The sequence below is a fragment of the Cataglyphis hispanica genome, chromosome 14 (assembly GCF_021464435.1).
Source record: "Cataglyphis hispanica isolate Lineage 1 chromosome 14, ULB_Chis1_1.0, whole genome shotgun sequence".
In the NCBI taxonomy this organism is placed as follows: Eukaryota; Metazoa; Arthropoda; class Insecta; order Hymenoptera; family Formicidae; genus Cataglyphis; species Cataglyphis hispanica.
Genome location: NC_065967.1, coordinates 2,193,042 through 2,217,677, shown reverse-complemented (window position 1 = coordinate 2,217,677; position 24,636 = coordinate 2,193,042). Strand labels below are relative to the sequence as shown.

The 24,636-nt window shown below is 34.7% G+C and overlaps 1 protein-coding gene across 8 annotated transcripts; it reads left to right on the top strand.

Moving 5' to 3' along the window:
• The first annotated feature begins 30 nt into the window (after positions 1 to 30).
• On the top strand, positions 31 to 24,557 carry LOC126854394 (probable phospholipid-transporting ATPase IA). 8 transcript variants are annotated; one of them, XM_050601052.1, is made up of 22 exons: positions 32 to 448; positions 10,284 to 10,668; positions 15,630 to 15,862; positions 16,069 to 16,167; positions 16,254 to 16,364; positions 16,447 to 16,694; positions 16,934 to 17,214; positions 17,303 to 17,597; positions 17,670 to 17,896; positions 17,982 to 18,358; positions 18,493 to 18,630; positions 18,773 to 18,925; positions 18,994 to 19,191; positions 19,287 to 19,389; positions 19,480 to 19,724; positions 19,796 to 19,921; positions 20,015 to 20,155; positions 20,242 to 20,360; positions 20,484 to 20,618; positions 20,694 to 20,798; positions 23,397 to 23,494; positions 24,377 to 24,557. In XM_050601052.1, the coding sequence occupies exons 1-22, from the start codon at positions 425 to 427 to the stop codon at positions 24,520 to 24,522; spliced, it is 3,987 nt and encodes a 1,328-aa protein (XP_050457009.1). In that variant the 5' UTR covers positions 32 to 424; the 3' UTR covers positions 24,523 to 24,557. The 8 variants fall into 8 exon arrangements, with proteins under 8 accessions (XP_050457014.1, XP_050457009.1, XP_050457015.1 ...); XM_050601058.1 differs by lacking the exon at positions 23,397 to 23,494 and adding an exon at positions 22,664 to 22,695 and having other exon boundaries at positions 24,425 to 24,557; XM_050601054.1 differs by having other exon boundaries at positions 32 to 454; positions 10,296 to 10,668.
• The last annotated feature ends 79 nt before the right edge of the window (positions 24,558 to 24,636 follow it).

The window sequence follows — 24,636 nt, the reverse complement described above, 5'->3', positions numbered from 1 at the left end:
CGCCGTCGAGGCAAGAGTCTTTACAGTGTCAGTGCCTAAGTCTAGTCGGGACATAACTCATCTACGACGAGGAACGCGCGGGGATCTTGTCGAGGAAGCGCTCGCGAGTTTTCGCAACAGTTTGCCGCCGCGAATCGCGCGCGCGAACGCGGCAATTCGAATCGGCACGCGTCCTCTCCGTAGTCGCCGTCCTCGCTCCTCGTTGTGTCCTCGTTGTTTCTCACCTCTCGCTCGAACGACGCGCGTTTCCCCCATGCGACCGAATGCGCCGCGGCCTGCGAAACGACAGGTCGCACGCGCGCGCGTGTGAGCGCGCTCGTGTGCGTGAGTGCGTGCGTGACATTTCCTTGGAGTACGCGCGGATTTATCTCCCGACGCTGTGAAATGCTGACGAGCTGGCGATATGTGTGCGACGGCATAGTCAATGCGGACACGCGACTACGCACGGGTGAGTGTAGTTTTCGTTTCTTTTTCTTTCACCCTCACTCTCTCTCTCTTTCTCTTCCCTTTGCTTCCTGCCTTATATAGCCCGTGTATGTGTGTGCATATGTGTGTGATAAGATTTGAGGTTAGAATGCGGCAGTGGGAGATGTCAAGTGCACATAACATATATATAGGGCGAAGGGCGCCCACGTAAGGACGCGTATGACCGTTGTTGCGTTTGATATGTAAATGTCAGTGGCGGATTTGAAGTAATCGCGTCGCCTTAGCTGCGACACGAATAAGGCGATTTTTTTTTACCTTATAAATAAGCATTTCTAAAGTTTTTATAATTAACTTTTTTTCAATTACTTTTTGTCAAATCTCTATATGTAGGATGCTAAATACATGTTCTTATTAATCTAGATTTTGTTCACAATCCATTCGTTATTTATCCATCTATTATTTATCTGCAAAGTAACAATTGTTTATATTTGAGATATCATAAGGGCTCTACTAATTGTAAGATAACTACCTTTTTCCATTTTCTCTATTTTAAATACAAGATCGAAACAAAGTCATACTAATGAATAATTGCCCTCGTAAATATTTATTAGGCCCATGTAAATATTTATCCTTGACATTCTTATCGTGTCTTAGAACGGCTTACGCGTACTTGATGTGATATCACGCGCACACACACATACACACATGAATAGATTTCAGATTATATGCACATCTAATATAATGCATGGGAGAATAATCCCTCGTAATGATGCAGCAGAAAATGCATTTTATTTCTTTTTCTAGAGTTTTACTTCGACTCAGAAATATATATATATATATATATATATATATATATACTCGTATATACGTGACATCAATAAAGCCAGCTGACTTTATACAAAGTGCCATTATCGTGTTCTATATTATATATTATTGAGATTGAATGAAAAAAATATAAATTCAGCTTTTATTTTTAAAAACCAATGTGAAAAAAAAACATGAACTTTAAGAACTCTCATCATTAATATTAAATTAGATATAAAATATGTAATGCAATGCAAATATAATGAGAGGGAAGAGAAAGGTAGAAATTAACATAGTTTGACAGAGAGAATCCATTCTCTTTTCCATCTTTCAATAAAACATACTTTGATAATAATTAAAGAATAATATATTCTCTATAATCATCATTTAAATAAATGGTTATAGTTGACAGAGCACACTTTACTCGTATAACTACGAGCGTATTTAACAGTTAGCTTTTCATCTTCCATGACGACAGTTGAATTATTTCATAAACACTTTGGATAATAAATTTAATGATAAATTTATATGTTCGCTATTGATAGAGCCAAGGATATACCGGAAGGGAGATATTCTATCAGTTTGCGCGGGAATGTTCTCTCGGCAATATTGCCTGAATATTTGTGGAATTTCCTTGTGATTATCGCCCTGAGCGTAACGTGCACTGGCAACTGACTACTTGTTGCATAATGCATCGATCTCCCTGACTTGACATACCGTTGTGCAAGCACAGCCGGGCATACTTAAATTTTATGCATTATCGGTACCTTTATATAATTTACGTATCGTTCTAGTATCTTTCGTCAAAATATATTGAATATTTGTAGCATTGATCGCGACGAACGAGATAAATTAAAAATTTCTGAAGCACAATTATTATTTATTAATTAAATTATTTATTTATTTATCATTATTTATTTATTTATTAAAATGGGTATCGTGAAATTGTATAAAGTATTATATTTTTACCTCTTGAAGCAATTATTTTAATATACTTATATAAGTATATTAAAATAATATAAGTAGTATAAGTAATATAAGTAGTATTATATATATATTACTACGTAGTATATACAATATATACTACAATTATTTTAATAAATTTTTAATATCTCGAATGTATTGAGGCCTCCTATTGAATATTATTAACTTCACATTTGTTTAAACGAGGATAAATAGAGGTTTCCGCTAAAAATGTGTTGTCGAAGTACCGATACTTTCTCCCAATATAGCGACCCTTAAACATAAACGATGTGTAACAATAAAATTGCTAGATCACTTTTTTCGTTCAGAAATCTGAATCTGCAGCCTTGAAATAACTATGACGCTCTAAATGATCGATAAAAACGGCTGCCGCGTTAAATCCGGAGCACTGTACGACTTACATTCTCGAGAATGCTTCGGCATGCTTATTGTTAGCGTAAAATTACTTCCCGTGGAAAAATTCAAGTCCGATTTCACGTTACATTTCAGAATTGGTATAACTCTTGATTATAATAAAAAGGAGTATAAATTAAGCAAACGGTAATCCTGCATTATGCGACGAGATAATCGCAAATATTATCAAGAAGTGTTTTTAATCATGACATTTATTGAGTCTCAATAATAATATAACTTCACAGTTCCATGTCATCATTTTTATTTCAAATTTGTCTTTTCTGTTATCTGTAAAATTCATTGTCATATGAAATTACAGATGCGATTGGTGCTTGTAAGAATCATTTGACATCGCGTCTCTTGGAACTTGAGAAAGAAAAATTACGCTTTTTATGTATATATCTTGTTTCACTGCAAAATTAATTCGCCTCTATATTGAATATAGAATTATATTTCCTTTTTTTCTCATATCTTGATTTTAATTAGTTAATTATTATGTTATATTTTGTGAGTGTGCGTGCGTGTATGATCTGATTGTGGTATACTGTCCTAAAACAAAAATTTACTCTCTATTCTAATTAAAAAAAGTTATATATATATATATATATATATATATATTATTGTCTTATTATATATATTATTGTGTGTGTGTGTGTGTGTGTATATATGTATATCAAGCTCGTGACTATTAAGCGATATTCTGGGCAAATTAATTAGCATGGCCTTTGTCATCCTATTCACGTATTTTTAATACCGAAATTGTGCGGTACGGGGAATAGGCTTCTTTTTGCGTGAGCTAAACATTGCCCAGTTTTCCATTTTATATAATTATATCTAGCCCTAATTATCTTAAATTATTTTTATAAAGAATGGAAGCGGCTGTTATGATGGCATGTTTCATGAATTTAATGTCGTAGTTATCTTCTCTCTTTCCGCATCTTTCATGTCAAATTTATAAATATATAAATATACATAAATATATTTATATATACGAGTCTCACAGTAAATTAATTCTTAATTTTATGAAAATATTTTCAATTTTTATTTTTATGAAAAATACGGACTGAGACTTTAAAATACATAGAAAAATGCACAAAGATGAGGGAACCATATATTATTAATTTATTCTAATTATATTAAATTTCAAGAAAAAGAAAACTTTTGTTAAATGTAAATTGCTAACTCTATTAAAATTTTTAATTGCCTTTTTAAAGCGAATGATACAGCGCAAATAACATGGGATGATGGTTCAGCATTTTAAATGCCATTTTTCATGCGAATCAACTATGTATTCAATGTTTACAGAATTAAATCCGGTCACACTTTGATAATACACCTGTAATCGTGTTGATACAACGTGTTGCTCGACATTGCCATTCTTATTCAACCTGTTTCTAAGTAATCTCTACAGTTGTTCGAGTTGGCAATCGAAATATTTCGCGAATGCCAGTTTCACAAGTACGCTTTCTGTATTCTCGACACGCACGATTAAAGCCAATTTACAATAACTGAATTATTGAGAAATTAGAAGAACGCGAGGATCCGGAAAATCAATTTTTTTCAGAAAAATTTGTGCAAAACTTTCGGCTAAACATACATTTTTAAAATAAATAAATACATTAAATAGAGTCTTGTTTATTTTTCAAAAAGTATTCAATCGTGAAATTATTCTTGGAGAATATTTGTTTAAACGTGCCAATCTCACGATGACGTATACTATTCGTACTTTACGTTTGCGTGGTTCTTCCGCGGGTACAGTTTCGGGAATAGCATAACAGATACTCATCGGACTGGGCGTATCCTAATGCTAACAATCGCTTTTCATTAGCAGTTCACAAAGATAGCCAGAAAGATAAATGATATCTGAACAGGGTCGACGAATTTTGTGTGATTTTATGGGGTGCGGCTGGACACTTGACCCAAATGTCCGATAAAAGCTTTTTGCTAGAGAAGATCGCCACGTGAAAAGATTGTTGTCTCTTTCTCTTTAAGCGCACGCACGAATTTCGTCCATTGACGGATAACGTGACGAGTAATGTCACGCGAGTCTCAAATTGTTGGATTTAAACTTGCGGACTGTGCTTACAGAAATAATACGCGAGTAACGAAGACGTGTTACGCGATAGCGGTGGTGGGTTATATAATCGACTTATATTCGGTTGAAGTTTCGTAAGTGCGATTGTTTATTACTGTGTACAAGCTTGCATATTGACTTTGACTAAGTTTTAGTTCACTGTGCGAAATCTTGCCTTGATTTTTTCATCCTTCATTGATTACAACTGTCTAAGAAATGTGTATGTAATTTTTTCCGTGAAAAAATTAGTGCAAATTATATACATTAAAATTAAATATATTATTATTGGATAAAAGTTTACATAAATATATTACAATTATCATACGGATAATTTTGTTCATAGCAATGAATAAAGGTAGATACAGGTAGATAAAGGTAGATCATAAAATTTGCGACAAACTAATTAACGGTCATATTCGTTCAGAAGCAATCCTGTAAACTAATTTTGCTCTATCAGCCCTTCTGATAATGGCAAAGGTCATGCGGCCTCATTTCGAGGAAGGGTGTGGCATTACGTGCGGCCTATCGATAGATTCGCCTCATTATCAATTGCAAACACGTACACACGTGCAATATTTCTGCGAAATCAATGCTCGTACGCGATCAGGTTGACAGCCGCGCCTCTTCGTAGCCTCATTTTGTTCAATTTAAAAGATTTTGTTTAATTCTAACTCTGTTTGTTTAATATTCGTTAGATCCGAAATGCCAATATCGCGTTCGAAGATACATATATGAAGTATTTTATTATAATTGAAACTGTACAGTACATTAAAAAAATTAAACAATTTAACGCTTAATAAGCGAATTAATAGAGCACAAGTCAGTTAAGTCTTTACATTATGCTGAAAGAAAGAAAATTATATACTATGAAGATCATGTTTTGCATCGCGTTTTCCATGTCACGTTAATTATGTCGACTTATTAGCGTCGCGGCATAACGGAAGTGTTAATTTGCGATCGGTCAGCTCGATAAGTCGGGCAAGTATAGAGGCAAGTTACTTTGCTATTTTGCACGCGAAAAAGGAGCACCACTCTGGGGAATCGACATTTCCGACTGCCGAGTATGAATGCTCTTTTAAAAGGGGACACACGTGTTTTAATGACACCCGCTCGCTCCTATAAAAGGGCGTCCTTTCATAATATATCCGACAGAAATGACGCATAAGCCGCGCTTCGGGGTCTCATTATCAACTCGATAGAATTCAATTATTCAACGTTTCTTTACCGCCAACGATCCTGGCCGATCTATGATGACCTTGCCGCGAAAGGAGCATCGATAATATCGACCATTTTGCACTCTATCATCGCTCTTCCGTTCATTGTGACGTTGCTCGTCTACTTGGTATCGTATTTGCGTTATTGATGTTTTGCGCTGCAGATATGTGCCTTTCCCATTATTGCAGAAGTTGCCACAAGTTTTATGATGTGTAATTTTCCTCATTGAGCTAATAATGTTATGTTAATACGCGACGAGAATAAGTTATAGACAATAGCTTCTATTTCAGATCTTCTATTTCAGATCTATGCACTTTGTGAATGAGAATAATCACTGCAAATTATAGTTTAATGCGATCGAAGTTCTATCCAAGTTTAAACGAAGCAATTGTATATAAGATAATCACATGTTCTTTATTTATTAAAGATACAGAATTATTACTCGCACATACAAATGTTAATAGAATTATATAATCGACAATCAATGAAATCTTATTTGATTGCGGGCTTACGTCATCGATACTTCTATTAGACAGGCGTCGCATGAAGTCGTATTCAATCACGAGGATAGAAATAAAATAACTCTAATTAATAACTTATAAGTTTGTGACTCAGGTTTGGAAATTAATTTTCTCCAATAAATTTGTTATTATTTTTTTGAATAAGTTTGTTTCTCATTCCTTTTGTTTTCGTATTTTTTTTTTCAAATAAAGGATCAATATCAGTTTTTCAAAAATGCTCAGACGAATAATTTTTTCATGACGCAATAATTATGTAAAATATTATCTCGCAATTTAGAATGTCTCGCGGAATATAAAATGTCTATAATTTTTTTCTATATATATAGGAAAAAATAATAGTTTAAGATATAAAAATTTAAAATTAATTAGATCTATTTTTCTGAAAATTATAAATTGTAAAATGCACTTCTTTTTTTCCTTATATTGACAAAGAGATAAGATCGTTGAGGGTGATAGCCATCCCAATCAAAGACCTGTCTGTCGAAGACAGCCGCAGATATTTGCTACAGTCGCGATACAACGATATACACGAACAGACAGCCAGGTCGCGCCATAGAAATCTTGATCTTATCAGGTCGAAACTTCGTGTCTTGTGCTATCGATCGGTTCGCTCGCTCCTATTGGCCGTACCTTGCTACTATCACGTTGGATTTCTAACAGTGACTTCTGGACTTTCCTCCCGTGAAAAAGCCGCTCCCGCGCATCCAATGCCGCCCTGTCATCGTCTCGATATCCTGTACACGATGATTAGAAAATTTAAATATTTGCAATATTTGTTGTTAAAATAAATTACGGCCACCCCTCTATGACGCTCACAATTCGCAGAAATTCACGGAAAAAATTAAATCGATGCAATTGGCGCGCGCGAGTACAGTTTTGCTCGCAGTGTCGACCAGTGCGTGCACCGATGGTTGTTCGTTTTTCATCATCAGTGATAAGTGCCTTTTTCTGATTATGATGGAAACATGTTTGTCGACACATTTGACGATTTTTCATTTCAAAGAAAGAAGCTTCTTTTTGTAAAATATTTATTGCGAATGTTGCAGTTATTGTGGACTTCAAACGATTTTTAATAGACGTAATAGACCTAAATAGATTTTAATAAATGACAATTACAATCTTGCAAGTGAAATTAAGTGGAGTACGGTCAGCATTTTAAACTACTATTGTCTTATAAAATAAAATAAAAATTATTATAAAAGAACATAAAACGCGCCGATGTCATCGCGCATGTAAAAAAGTGCCTTAAACAATTAGTTTTTTAAACAATTAAATTTTTTTTTAAATTTCTAATCATAAGTAGCTTTACATTTTTTTATCTTGTTCCTCTTGATCATAAAAATTCAGTAATCTATTGATGAAAGTGAAATTCTCAGTCATCTGTCGGATTACTTTTTTGCTATCATTCTTGAACAAGCAATCATCTTCGTTAATTAATATATCACACGCAAGTCTTCCATCATTTTCGCAACTTTCTGCGAAATGGAAGATAAAGATATATCTATCGATTCGTTGGAAATCTATATTTTCGATCTTTTCTTTATCACTTCCTGGATGTGATATCGGAACAATTAATGAGCGGCAATATTAGCCCCAAATATATATTACTCTGTCAAATATATATTATCTAGTACTCTGTTATATATGCGTGTGTATTACATCAAAGTGTACGAAGCATCTAATGAAACAATTCCCAACGATCATCGGGCGATTTACTTAGCTTATTTAAGCTCTTTGGCAAGCTTCCCAAATGATGAATTATTGCCAATCACGAATCAACGATAAGATTAGGCAATAAGTCTGACGAGCCAAGACGAGGAACCAATCGAGATTTCAAAACGAGGTCTAAAAATCAGCCTCGGACGACGCGTTTAATAGTAGTGAGTAATCTATTATCACAGAGATAATATAATATAATAATTATGATTTCATTACTAAGTAATTTCGTTACTAAGTAAACTAGTAATCGCTCGATAAGTAATCGCTTATCTCATATTATCTAGATAAGTTGAAAATATTTAGCCATATATTTAGCCGTACAAATATTGCGTAAGTGAGATAGCTGGCGATAGATTTGTCACTGACACGTTTTGCTGTTAAAACAAATTCTAAATTTATCAAAAAACACTCAAAATTTGTCTTGTTTTACTGGCACTCTGTATATTTATTTATGCTACGTGGTTTAACGGAAAAATTGATTAATGCCTGATTTATCTCGACATCGCATTTTTATATATATATTTGCGAAACGAGTTACCGCAATTTTGTAAAAGGCGACAAAGACAAAAAACATCTTTATAAAATTTTTTTTTTCGTTATATACGATGTTTCTGATTTTCATATCACATGTGCTTATCTACTTTCGATGCGCGTTGTACTTGAAATACGATCAAGGTTGCATATTGAAAAATAACGAAAAGACCGATGAGATCTTCCGATGTCGCTTTAACGCAACATATGTTTGTCGACCTTTACATAATAATTACTTTGATATTATTATTTCGAAGATTTCTTATCGTTAGTGCGGGAAAATGCGACCGTGGAAATGCACGCGATCGATTATTTTGTGCTTCGTCGAAAAGCAAACTTACGTTCCTGAAGGAGACACATTACTTTTGTTAAATAAAATTATAATTCTTCTCTTAAGAGATATTCATTAAACGGAACATACAAGGTTATCCAATTAAATCTACTTATTACTTTGCTATATATTTGTCGTCAATGATATCTCCCTTGCGCTGCGTTTCGCTCAAATGATTTCGCTTACATTCGCATAAATCAAACATATGTGTCTATATGTGCATAATATATACACAAATAAGCTATTAGTTACATTCTTACAAGTTATCTGCATGTATTATTGTTGAATACCGTTCATCATTTACCGTTGCTAAGAATCATCGGCATTTTTTGCATCATCAAATATAATATAATTCTATGACAATGTATTTTTACGTTTACTGTTAAGTCTAGAGACAACAGGCGAATTAAATGGCTGAATGTTAATTCAAATAGTTATTATCTTACAACTGATTATGAGATTATCTTTGAAAGAATCTTGGAGTTTTTTTTTTAATTTAATTTTTTTTTTAATTTTTTTTCGATATTGTAACACGACAAAAAAATTTGATAAATAAAAATTTGATCAAAAATCTAAAAAATTTGCGACAAAAAAAAGTTAATTTTTCTGTTGCTTTAATATTTAAATAATCTAGAATGTGAATATAATTTTGATTTATGTAGGAAACTTTCGGACCCTTGTTCTCTCTGACTCAACAATTTCGCTTCGAAAGCTGTCAATTTCGGTCAATTGAGAGAAACGAATAAATCGAGCTACCGAGGCTCAATCAATTTTAACTTGTCGAGGCGGAATGTTTCTAGAAATCGAACTACGACATCATATATATACATGATATATATGAAACAATAGCGGGTGAATGAACCGTGACGTACGTGCCGTGTGAGACCAGCAAGAACGATTCCTTTCAGGGTCGTCGGATATATTCTAGATACGCTCTATCACATATATACTCGCGACGTGTTTATACGATCTATGTATCACTACGAAGGAATGTCATTCTTATATACTTAATTAGGAATAATCACCGATTTCATTATAACAGATTTTTATAGATTCCGAGAAATATGAGAAATAGAAGAAATACTCATCGAAATAAATACATCGATAAGTAATCAGTTAAGAAATGAAAAAAATTTTCAAAGACGAGTACTTGAAATGAATTTAATTTGAATTTCTTTCACGCATATTGTTTCTTCTTTACTGCCGTCACGAATCACGCATTTCACGCGTATATACAGTTAGATGACATATATAAAAATTGGTCGGTGTCGCCGACTTGTTTCAGGCGCCGGCACAGTCAATGCAACCGATTGCCAGGGGGAACCCCCGGGTTCCCAGCCCTGGCCCGTTGCGACCCTTCACACCGCCGGACCTCTCTTCTATACCTCATATGGACGGCACGCCCTTGCACAACAACAATGTCAGCAACAACGGCAACGACAACGATGTTCGTAACAACGCGTCGCCCGCGAGCAATCGGGCGAACGACGGCGCGCAACAAGAATCCGCCGGGCCCTTCATCATCGGCAGTCCCATCGATCTCGGGGACATCGACAATGTCGACAACATCGGTCTCCGTGTGGATCCTGTCACGCGTAGTAGCAGCAGACGGAGAGCGCGAGAGCACATCGAGCTCCAGGAGACCGGATCGCCCGAGTCGACTTCCGAGGGTAAGTCGAGTAAATTTATTCATTGAAGACCTTCAGCGCGTACATAATTCTAAAGTAAAAGGTACTTATACATAGTTTATAACTCTACTAGGTAAACTCTAAATTAAACTGTTATCGTAAAATCTACATCAAAGCGAACAAGTATATTCCATTACCTAAGTTCTCAATTTCAATGCATTTTAATTAGGAAACTATGAAAGTTCTTTGATATTTTGGTTAAAAAAAAAAAAAAAAATTAAATATTGAAAAATTAAAAAAAAAATTTTAATTTTGTGTGCACGCACTCTAACGTTTCAATGTTGTAAAAATTATATTTTTCAAAACGTAAAATAAACTCTATCTCGTATAGTGTTTGCTGACAGTGTCGAGCTGTTTAAGTAGTTGTAATGGAGAATCACCCCCTTGTGGCGCGTCATCGGCGGTGTCCTTGGCCTATCGATAACATAACTTATATAGTCACACGCTCTTCCATGCTCTGGTTTCGGATCGCAGCCCCGGTTGCGTCCAGAGCACGATCGGTGCTGACACCAACTTGTTGCCATCGATGGGCGCATGCGTTTTGCGATACAACACGTGAACATTTCATTGACGCATTTTGTCCGGCAACCTCTCGGGCAGTGCCGCATCGGCTGCAGGCGCCAAGCCTTGTGCAAAAATAATAAAATGATAAAGAAGATGAAGCTATAAAAAAAGATAAATGAACCACGAGACCGAAGAATTTTGGTTTTCTTACTTTGGTTTTAAAATCTTTGGATATTTTTTGCAAAATTATCCTTACAATCACGATTAAAAAGTTATATTCCATTTCTGTTATCACTAATTTCGATGCATCCGCAGCTACGGCCCGTCCCTTTCGCGATTCGGGGCATGCGTGTATGGGCATCTAAGCAAGGGATTGCGTCGCGAAAAAAAGGTGCGACAATTATCATAAGGGGAAAAAAAAAACAGCATCCTGAGACGCTGCATTGGATGTACCACATTTAACAGCGGCATGTCCTGCGTGCGGATTTCCCGGTAACGCGATCGATGTCGCGGCGCGTGTGCGCGTTAACAACGCACGTGCATCGAAGGACGTGTCATCATCGTCGGCAGGGGTGTGGCAAGAGAGAGGAGGATCCTTCCAACGTGCGATGACGTAGTAGACTCTCGGACGGATCGTTATTCCGACTCGGAAGAGAGAGACTGGACCGCGTACCAAACCGTATCGCGTCGAGTCATATCGTCTAGACAGTTACGTGTGGAAGTAACGTGAGTGCATGTATGAGGAAACGTTTCCTGTTTCGCACGGTGGAAAAAGGTGAGAGATCGATTGCCGGGCGGCCGGATGTGCTACAGACCTGGCATCTCTCCTTGAAAGAGAGCTCGTTCGATCGATCGCCGGAGACGAGACTTGCCGATACGCCGTGTTTGTCTAGGATATTAGTCTCGCATCCTCGATTTTTTTACTCGATTAGTATTTTATGTCTAGGATATTTTTAGGAAGTGAAGGGACTTTAAAAAGGGAAAGAATTTTAAGAGATTATATAGTGCGTTGAGAGATGCCTGGAGTAGGGAATAAATATCACGTCTGAAATTTGTTTGAACGAACGACTGATTTTATTTTCGGATTTAATTAAATTATTGAAGTTAATTTGTGAATATCAGATTGTGTGTGAAAAAAAAAAAAAATAATTTGTAGGGCAAGAAATTTTGTATCGCATCGTTAAAATGCAGGATTGAATACAAATTAGATACTCGTTTTATAAATAATTCAATTTTTGTTACTTTTGCTGTTCCTATTTCCCTGACACAATCTTCTCTCAGTTTTACAGGTCTGTGTATATTTATAAAATCTAAATCTATTTATAAATTCTATAAAAAATTGAAAAAAATTTAGCGTAAACAAAATTACAATTTCTTAATTAAATTCGAAAAAAAAAATTGCATTTTTTTAAGCGCGTAACATTTTGAATTTGTTTAATCTTTTATAATATCTTTTCTCTTTTTTAATGCGAAATAGAAGACTGAAAAGACTATGTGTCACGTAACTTTATTTTCCTTTCATATAAATGCAAATATAAATGCAAATGTTCAATTTCTTTTTCGCTATTGTTCGCTAATTGCATACATAAGTATATCGCTTTAACGTTAATATTAATTTTAATAATACATGGACGGATATTCTATAATTTGCCTTAAGTGCGCAGAAAAACAAAATGTGCACACGACGGAAATGCTAATCGACGAGACGCTTGTCGAATAAACGAGCGCAAACGCTTCGCGTGTCAGCCTGCCGTAGCGAGATGAGATATATAACGCTTGGATTATGCGACACTCCACTATTGCGAAACCATACATATATTACGCAATTATGTTATCTCCTGAATAAAAACATATGGAGAAGTGCGTCATTACGTTATCGCTGTAGAATACGGTGGGTACGGGAGGAGGGGAGAGAGGTTTGGAAAATCAATATAACCGGCATAATTAAACATCTCGCATTCTGCTTTGTTATATTCGTGATATTTTCATCATATTATTTGTCAATTGACAATTAATTTTAATTAATTATGTTATAGGTATATATTATAGGATTTATCTGTCATAAGTAATTTAATTTAACTCCTAAATGTCACATTATACATAGTGTCTCACATCTAATACATTATCTTTTAACACCAAGTAAAATTCTCTTTCAGTCTAAAGTTCACCCGGTATAACGTGCACAGCTGTACATACATATATACAGCGCTGTGAGCACGTGATGTCAAACGTCGTCGCGGGACTGTGTCATGTTGAATTTTTTTTTCACACGAAAGCATTCGCATCATTTATTGTTCGGCATTCGTTCCACGTGTGTATGACAGTAATTGAGCCGTAAAATCAGCTGTTTCGCGGTGATCATCTCTCGTTGTTCGCGAACGTGTTGATTTGATCGCGCTTGAGCGGCATAACATAACCTCAAAAGTGCCACTAGACGTGGCTGAGGTCGTGTCGAATTTTAACCGTGAAATGGACACGGTGGCGAATAACAACGTATCTGATATATGTCTCGTGTCCGGCTTCAACGTTGGCATCATGGCACGGCACGACGCACGTCGCGGCGATCGATGCAATTAAGGGGAATTATTTATTATTGAGGCTTATATGTATACATATATACTGTCTGTATATAGAGGCGATTTAACTACCAAGACTAACGCGGACAGGCTTCCTACTCGATGTGCCGCCACGGATGCTCCGATCCGGTCGTAACTCTGATTCGCGTGCACGTGTGAGACGTTCTCGTATTCGCAGGAATTAAATATGAATCAGGACGGATGTAGTGCGCTTCTCGGTGACATGTGAGATATGTATACATAAGTATACATATACATGTGTGAGAAATTTGACATTTACGACGAGCGATCATGGAAGTCGCGGCCACGAAGCTGGTGCAATGGTTCAACGAGCTCAGATCCCGTGTGCATCTTTATCTGCATGCTCAGACTCGTAAGTCGGAATAAAAATTGATCAAATAAAAAATATTGAAAATTTATCATTGCTCATAATTGTGTAAATGATTCTCGCGTTTATACATATCGAGCGATGTGTATATTGGGAAATTTTCAAGGTTGATCTACGATAACTTAATGCTCGACAACTTGATACTATCAAAAACAAGTGCTTTTTAAAGAGGCACTTTCATCATACTACACTCTCGTTTGATAAGTATTTTTATATCAGTGTTACATGTCTCGTAATATACAGTTAAAATTAATAACAGTGTTGTTATAATCAAACAAGAATTTTTTTTGAAAGTATATTTCTTATGTTAATTCTGAGAAATATATCTGGCTTGTATATACAAGTAAACATATAGTATCGGCATATATTGATATTGTGTTTTTATCTACTCTTATCGTAATTGATTAATTTTAAAACAACTTTTTATATCTAATCCCTTATAGATTAGATACATTTATATTATTACAATATGATTGAATTATTAAATAGTTTGTTAATCATAAGAGCATTTATCTGTTTTTTTTTTTTGTTATAACAGTGTTATATCTTATCCTCTCTCGAATCATAGCTACTAATTTTAGCATCTGTGTAAATTTACAAATTTGAGCGATATTATTATATAAATAATAGAAAAAAATAGATTACATCTTTTAGATTAATATATTTATATTTATATATATATTTATATATTATCAGTTAGTTTTTAATATATTGTTTTATTCTTCTCGATACACACGTAAATATTAATTTATGAAATATATGTGTGAAAGCTATAGATTTTGATTTTTTATCAAAAATATATATGATTTCTATTTAATTTTTTTGAGAAATAAAGAAATGTAGAGAATTATAATAATTTGTAAAATCAATATATTGTTTTACACGCGCGCTAGATGACAAATGCAGATTGTTAGAGAAAATAAATAGCGCATCGGAAATACCTATGTCCCATATTATTTGTCTTCAAAGTTTAGCGTGTCGCGTATGATACTTTTATAGCGATCATTTCCTGTGTATCGTTCACGTCGCAGTACAACTGTCAGTTCACTGCTCGTGAGCAGAGCATTATATAATCAGAGACTATAAGAGAAAGAAATATCCGTGCATATACAATGCAAGTGTCATTTTCTTGGGCACAATGTATTCTTATGATCTTTGATAAGGTAGCGTGACTCTTTTCTTTACATTGACCTTTATACTGCAAGTGTGTATTTCTGTAACAGAAAAAAGCAAGTCCGAAACTTGTGGAGAAACTTTTATAAGAAAAATATTAAAGATGTAAAATTATCGATTTTTATTCTCTAATTAAAATAAGTAGCTGCTTAACTTTTAATTATAATTTTGACTTTAATAAAAAAGAAAATTAAAAATAAATAACTGTCCATTATAGAGACACATAGATTTTATATCCTTCTACGCATTACTTCGAAAAATACGCATAAAATGAACAAGTGCTATTGTTGCGTGTGTTATAGTTGGTCCGGGAAGGGCGGAAAATGGTGGCCCGCAGGATGATGACCAGTCACCGCAGTATAATGAGGGTGAAGGAAGGGTCATTTTTATCAATGCACCTCATCAGCCTGCAAAATATAAAAACAATCACATTACGACTGCGAAGTATTCATTTCTGTCGTTCATACCTTTATTCTTGTTTGAGCAATTTCGTCGTTACAGCAATTGTTTCTTCCTGTTCATCGCACTTATGCAGGTAGTCCATATTGTCAAGCTACAACTAATGTTACAAATGTACTGGGTGTAGAGAACAAAAACTATCGAAATTTTTAGCATGGATTTTTTCGATATTCTTACAACTATTATAGAGTCAAGATAAAAAATAATTCGTTTTGCATGTGTTCTCGATAAATCTTGAGACTGGGTTCGAAATTTTTAACATGCTTCCCGATTTAAATTTAGCAAATACCAGACGTATCTCCAACCGGACGCTGGACAACATTGGTTCCATTGATTTTCATCCTCAGCGTGTCCGCTTTGAAGGAGATAGTCGAAGATGTTGTGCGTATTTGTAACATTAATAATTAATTGTCATATTTTCTTCATTCGATATCCTATGTAAATAAGAAAAATATGGTAATTTTTAGAAAAGGCACAGAGCGGACGATGAAATAAATATGAGAGAGGTGGAGGTGCTGCGAGATGGACACTGGGAGTGGATACATTGGCACGCCGTAGCTGTCGGCGATGTGGTTAAGGTTGCTTTTCGTTTCTGTCAGGATTATTGATTTGGTAATAATCAAACGGCGTCCCTCGAGCTAGAATCGCTTTCTTTAACAGGTTCATAACAACACTTTTTTTCCCGCCGATTTGGTCTTGTTATCATCATCGGAGCCGCAGGGTATGTGCTTTATAGAGACCGCTAATCTGGACGGTGAGACGAATCTGAAGATCCGACAGGCTCATCCCGACACTGCCAATCTTTTGGATACCGCGGAATTGATGAATTTTCGCGCTAACGTCCAGTGTGAACCGCCCAACAGGCATTTGTATGAGTTTCACGGAGTTTTACGAGAGACCAATAAACAGTAAGAACATATATAATATGTGTTGATATATCGTACGCTTTGTTTCGCTGCACGTTTTCCTTGTGCCAATTCGTCTCGTTATTTGTTTCCGAAAGTTACATTCATATCTAGGCTTGCTTTGTGTCTCATATCACACAGTTTATTATTCGTCTTTCAACTTGTCTTGAAGTGCCGGCATCTCGTTGTGCGTCAATGTGTCTATGTGTCGTTACGTCACAAGCGGTATTATTCTTTCACAGGAGCGTAGCTTTAGGGCCTGATCAATTGTTACTCCGTGGCGCGATGTTGCGGAATACACGATGGGTATTCGGCGTAGTCATATACACGGGGCACGATACGAAACTCATGCAGAATAATAACGCGACAGCGCCATTGAAACGATCTACCCTCGATCGATTGATCAACACGCAGATACTGATGCTATTTTTCATACTTCTTCTGTTGTGCATTCTTTCCGCGATATTCAACATCTTATGGACGAACGCCAATAGAGACGGCCTTTGGTATTTGGGTTTACAAGGTAAGCACACGTATGTGCTGTCATCGCGCACATTTCGCGGAAAACTACACTTGAATTCTCTATTTATTTTTCTATCTTCCTGTTGCAGAGGAAATGACCAAGAACTTTGCGTTTAATCTTTTGACATTTATTATTCTCTTCAATAATTTAATACCAATATCGCTGCAAGTGACGCTCGAAGTGGTAAGATTTGTTCAAGCCACATTTATTAACATGGATATAGAGATGTATCACGCGGAGACGGATACTCCAGCAATGGCTCGTACGAGTAATTTAAACGAGGAACTCGGAATGGTGAATTACATATTCACGGATAAAACCGGTACTCTTACGAAGAACGTTATGGAATTCAAACGATGTTCAGTCGGTGGAAAACTGTATGAGTAAGTTTATCCAGCTACATAATAATTCATATTTAAATATACATTTTCTTCAAGAAAATGAATATTTTATAGTTTGCCAAATCCTTCAAACGAACATGAAAGCACGAGCGATAGCAGTTGCGAATTAATTAGAGATATTGTCGAAGGAAGATCTGTGCGGGACTCTTCGAATCCTATTGATAAGAAAAAAGCGGAACACGCGGCTGTACTTCACGAATTTATGGTCATGCTATCGGTTTGTCATACCGTTATTCCCGAGAAAATAGATGATTCTATAATTTATCACGCTGCATCTCCAGGTAAATGCTATTTACTTAAATATTTGTAATGACGTGACAATGTGTATATGTATATCTAACTTACGTTATATTCTTTTTGTTTTAGATGAAAGAGCGTTAGTGGATGGAGCACGTAAATTTAATTACGTGTTCGATACACGGACTCCCAGTTACGTGGAAATCATAGCTCTAGGCGAGACACTTCGGTACGAAATACTGAATGTAATAGAATTCACTTCGGCTAGGAAGCGAATGTCAGTGGTTGTAAGAACGCCCGAGGGAAAAATTAAAATTTTTTGTAAAGGAGCTGATTCTGTAATCTATGAAAGATTAACACCAATTTCTTTAGAAACTAACGATCTTGACCAAGAACATAAAGATGATTTTCGTGAAGTGACTTTAGAGCATTTGGAAATGTTTGCTACCGAAGGATTGCGGACGCTATGTTTTGCTGCCGCGGAAATACCTGAAAATGTTTATCAGGTTAGATCAGCTCTACTTTATTTTAGAGAAGCGAGTATATATATATATATATATATATATATATATATATATATATATATATATATATTATATATCGATGTATATTAATAATTTTTAATAATTTTTCTTGGTAGTGGTGGTGCGAATCGTATCATAAAGCATCGATTAGTATAATAAATCGTGAAAATATGCTAGAACAGGCTGCGAATCTTATTGAGACTAAACTCACGTTATTGGGAGCAACTGCAATCGAGGATCAACTGCAAGATGAAGTACGAAATATATTTAATCTTTTTTTCTCTTTCTTTTATTAATTCATTAAAAAGATAAATATCTTTACAATTATAATATCATACTTCTGTAATATAGAATATTATAATATAATAGAATATTATAATTCGTTCAATTTCGTAGGTACCGGAAACGATACAAGCTCTTTTACAAGCTGATATCAATATCTGGGTGTTGACGGGAGATAAACAGGAGACCGCCATAAATATTGGTTACTCGTGCAAGCTAATAACACATGGAATGCCTCTTTATGTCATTAATGAAACTTCTTTAGATGTAAGTAAATAACTCATCAAAATTGTGAGTCTTACGGTTAACGAAATTTAAACCTACATATCTTATAGAAAACGAGAGAAGTTATTATTCAGCGCTGCCTTGATTTTGGGATTGACTTAAAATGCCAAAACGATGTGGCTCTAATTATAGATGGCAGTACGTTAGAATACGCTCTATCTTGTGACATTAGGATGGACTTTGTGGAATTATGTTCAGCTTGCAAAGTAGTTATATGTTGTAGAGTGTCACCAATACAAAAAGCTGAGGTAAAGTTATTAATTTGTACTTGGAAACTTGCATAGTAATTGCATAAAATTTAATCCATTGACTATGTCGCTGTTTTGATTTTCTTTGTATTTAGGTGGTTGGTTTAATCACGAATAATAACAAGAAAGCTGTAACTCTTGCAATCGGGGATGGTGCGAATGATGTAGCTATGATACAGAAAGCTCACATTGGCGTCGGTAAATATTAAATATATTTAAGCGTATATTATAGTTTTTGTCGAAAATATTCTTGGTTATTAAAATATCGGGTTTTTTTATTTCTTGTAGGTATTTCGGGTGTCGAAGGTCTTCAAGCAGCCTGTGCCTCTGATTATTCCATCGCACAGTTTCGTTTTCTGAAACGTCTATTATTTGTTCACGGTTCTTGGAATTATAGTAGAATGTGTAAATTAATCTTGTATTCGTTTTACAAGAACATTTGTCTATATGTTATCGAATTATGGTTTGCCATTTATTCCGGCTGGTCCGGACAGATCCTTTTCGAAAGATGGTCTATTGGACTTTATAACGTTGTACGTTTCATAAACTATACGATATTATTTTATTAAAGAATAAAATTAATTTTCAATGATACTTTTCGTAGGTTTTTACCGCTGCGCCTCCATTAGCTATGGGTCTCTTCGATAAAGTGTGTTCCGCAGAAACTCGCTTAGCACATCCAGCATTATACGCGACGAAGAATAACGGCGACTCGTTCCTTAGTATTAGAGTAAGCACATGTTCTATACGAATTCTGATACGGAATTAGAATCGAGATTTTCCAAAAAAGAGGAAAAAATAAAATATTTACATGTATCTATAGATATTTTGGATATGGATTACAAATGCACTATTTCATTCGGCATTACTTTATTGGTTGCCGCTTATGGCTCTCAAACAAGATGTGGCTTGGGGGAACGGTAGAGACGGCGGTTATCTTCTACTAGGAAACTTTGTTTATACTGTAAGTGTCATGTAACATTCTTTAAATTATGTAATCTTATGAGAGAGATTTATGAAAGCGAGAAATTATTTATGTTATTGTATTAGTATGTTGTAGTAACAGTATGCGGAAAGGCAGGTCTAATAATAAACTCGTGGACATGGGTCACTCATTTAGCAACCTGGGGATCTATTATACTCTGGTTCTTATTTATTCTTATATATAGGTAAGAAAAGAAAAAATATCTTTTTTTTGTATATATGTTTTATATAATATGTTATTATAGAATTTTTTTTAGCCATATGTTAATAGAGCACAATATATTTTTAATATATATTTATTGTTTTAGTAATTTTTGGCCTGTCCTGAACGTCGGCGCTGTGATGTTAGGCAATGATAGAATGTTATTTTCCTCGCCTGTTTTCTGGCTGGGACTTATATTAATACCGACGGCAGTATTGCTGGTAGATGTTACAGTAAATGCGTGAGTACAACTGCTATTAAATATACAGGATATATATTTTGCATACTTATATGTAATTGTTTTTATCGTCATCAGAGTGATGAATACAGTTTGGAAATCGGTGACGGAAACAGCCCGAGAGAATGAAATTAGGACATCCGATCCTGGTGATGTATTCAATAACCAGGATTACAGAAGCTCGTAAGTGCTTTCATTTTATTTTTTATTAAAGAATAAGATATAGAGAATATCAAATTGCATTTTAGATAATGGGAAAAGGGCTTTAACATTTAAATGAAAAAATATAAGATGAAAGTTGCATTATGTTATTATAACCGACAATTTAGGCTGTTTGAAAACAAAGAGATTATCTATTTATTATTTTAATTTATTTATCTGTAAAAGGTTTAGTATTTATCGCAAAGAGAGTTTAATATTATTAAGAAAGCATGAACCATTCTAATAATTATATATGTTCTATTGCGTTGATTGAGATTACATCTAACTATGCATGGCTTTCTAGGTCCTATATATTTATGGAATAAATTTGTATTTTTTATATGGGTGGTCTGACTAACCTTAGATGAAATTTTATTTTTTGGTGCATTTAGGTGCATGTATGTAATAATCGTTAATCTGATCATATTAATATATATGATTTGATCATATATATCATTAACAATGTTCTTAAAATAACATCTGTTATTTGTGTGCTCGTTTTTATGTATTAATTATTTATTGGAGCGCAATTGAAAAGACAAATCGTTTTATATCGCTTATTAATATCGTTGCCTCTTAATTGAATCGATAAATATGAATTATAAACAGCAGGTCGAGGTCGACGAAGCGATGGTTGAGTCGATATTGGACCTTGATCTATCCGCGACGAAGGCGCAATAGGTTGAGAGTATTTCCATTTGTAGCACGTGGCTCGTGGTTTACGCACCGTTCCGAGCATGCATCATCCGCTACACTTCAACTTTCATTTTCCTGAACAATGCGTCCATCCTGTATATTCCTAAAGTGTCAAACTAGTAAGCGTTTTTGCGATTATTACATCTTCCTCGCATACATTCCTCTCTTCCGAGTATAATATGACATATAGCGCGCGATAAGTCTTGTATGATATAATATTCAACGATATTCATATACACATATTCTGTGAATCATCCGTCCAACACATTTCTGCGTAAACTGAAATATTTATGTTTTTGGCTTGAAAAAAAAATTTATTTATTTACTTATATTAATTTAAAAAACAATTTCTCATCATATTTTTTAATTTTTATATTTATTATAATATTCAATGAATGCAGAACGATGTAATTAATTAATAATTATATAATATTTAATTTACAATATTTATTATTTGAGTACATGTAATATGTTACTTGTCTATTATACATATTATATATATATTGTATAGATTATACAGTAGAACTTTTCGCGTCTTCTCTTTCATTTATAGTAAATTGTTTATATTGCTTTGGAAAAAATGTAAATGAGAAATAATGCACTATAACATGATGACATACGGCAGGTTCTACTGTATGTATATATCTCTCCGATATTATTTTTTTTATTATTATATATTGTTATTAATTGTTATTAACAAGATATCGTGCTTCTATTATTTTTAATTAAAGATTTTTTTTACACCATCGTGTTCATTACGTAAGAGAACAATTAATTTCCGTCACCTTATTTACATACAATACGTATTTTAGCGTAATTTTAGGTAATAAACTAATCCCTCCTAGTATTTTTTTACTCTGTATACATACGTGCACAAAAAATATTTTGATTGAGCTAGATTAACTTTGTGATATTCAGACCTCCATTCATGATTAAGATGCAATTGGGAGAGAATCATGGGGTATATGAAATAAACTTCATAAACTATTCTCTTCAAATAATAGCGCTTGTAGAATTAGTAGTGTGTATCGTTATGTGTATTATATTAATATACTCTATTAATATACTAATATTTACTGTATACTGCATAATTTGCCGTTTGTTAATGCGCTCTCTTTTTGATATGTTCTTTTCCGTGGTATCCCGTGCAGACCTGTGCATGCCATCGCCGATATCGCGAGGTGTAAGTACCCCTCCCAGTAGTAGTATGTATTATATACACACAGTGTATTTCCCACTTATATTTTCTCTACTGACAAGCGAGAACACATCGCCGATTAATAGAATCGCATGATCGTTCAATGTTCCATTGTAAAAGCCGAGCACAGCACAGCGATCTAAAATGTCAGTTACATAAATTTCTCACGAAGTCTCATTGTATTTCAAGACGATTCTCTAAACGGAATAAGCGTGTAGTAAATATAACTATTTTATTCACACATGCATACACACACACACATATATCCGCTTAAATTGCATTTGTATGCTAAGCTTTTCAGCAATGTGCATGTTTTATAATTAAATTTCATTAATCTCTTTAGATGGAGAGGATATCGCGAGGATTGATCCTTGCGAGTAAATTCACATTTTTCACGTTTAATTTTCACTTTGTTCTTTTTTTTATTTAATTCCTGCACGGTAATTGCACCGCACTTACTATCACATATGTAATCGACGTCGGCGTGAAAGAAATTACATAAAATTCGCGTTGAAATTAGGAACTATCGGTCGAGAATTCCGAGGACAAGATTATAGAAAGATAGACACAGAGAAAGAAACAGAAAAGAGTTATAGTTTTGTCCATGTAATGTGAACGAGAGAGGGTGTTTTCTCTGGCCAAAGCCGAGAATCCATGAATTATTGCTGAATTGCCCGGCTTTGCAGATTGACGGAAACGGCGAGGCTGCTGAAAAACGTTAAAAGTGTTTTCACCAGGCGCTCGAATGCCGCCTCCAGAGTCAATGTCGAGGTGGAGCTATCACGTAAGTTGTCTTTTCCAGACATTCACATATGCCGGGGAATTACGAAATTTTTCTCTTGTTATATATATATATCCTTCGCGATCGTATTCTTCCCTATAACTCTATATACTCTATAACTCTTTGCAAACATTTTTCTTACTAGGTGAATTTTATCACGATTCTAACGTATTTTCTTCGTACTTTATTCCGCACTTGAGCACGCGCTTAATTTCTCACGGCTTTTCGTTTCTTGTCCGTTCGTTCAAGCTTCATTTTCATCGACGAGTATTGTCCTAAAATATTGACTATTTTTTTCGAAAGAAACGTATTTACGACAAACTGGTAACTATATGCACATTTTCGCACCTGCATCATTCGCACCTGTTACTTTATAGTTGAAAATTATATTTTTTTAGCAATCGCGAGATGCATATTAATATATACCAAGTGTTTTGTAAGTCGCGCATTTTTCTTCTTATTCTGTTCTCTTGAATATATAGATTGTTCAATCTACGAAAGGAAATGCGACACTTTTAGAACACTTTGTATATATGTTGCTACAATTTTAATTAATAGAATGATTTAAAATTAGAAAATATTTCATTTTTTTGCTATATAAACAGCGCTAGAAAATTGATAAATATATTAAAACAATTTCGAACTTTCAATTTTCAACTCTTACAGACGCGTCTAGTGATGGACTGATAGACTTGAAAAATTCCTTGAATAATTTCGAGTACTTTATTCGTACTTATAAAAATTTTTAATAACTTTTAAAATCTTTATAATTCGCTTGAATTTCTCGAAGATCAAGAAAAAAAATAATCAAATGAATATTGCTAGACGCGACTTTACAATTTTGTGATATCTTGCATGCCCGATTAATGGACATTCTTATGGCAGAGATTAACGAATTGCGACCTTTGTTATTGCGCATGCTGCGCGATGCAGATGGTTTCGCGTTTTCTCAAGAGGAGGGTGGTTCGGTAACCCAGACGGATGTGATCAGAGCCTACGACACGAATCTTCCGAAACCCGGCGGAATGTGATTTAAACAGGATGGCCGTCATGCGACGAGAAGGTGCTGGCTGCTCTTTCAAACAGCCTGAGAGAGAGCTTTTGTTCGTTTTATTCGATTGACGCTTTAGGGGATCGTCAGTCGA

Bases quoted from the DNA above. Each gene is read 5' to 3' on its own strand.
- LOC126854394 (XM_050601052.1), top strand. From the start codon at position 425: ATGCGGACACGCGACTACGCACGG. The intron at 449-10,283 runs GTGAGTGTAGTT...GACTTGTTTCAG, and splicing joins GGACACGCGACTACGCACGG to GCGCCGGCACAGTCAATGCA. The intron at 18,631-18,772 runs GTACGAAATATA...TCAATTTCGTAG, and splicing joins AGGATCAACTGCAAGATGAA to GTACCGGAAACGATACAAGC.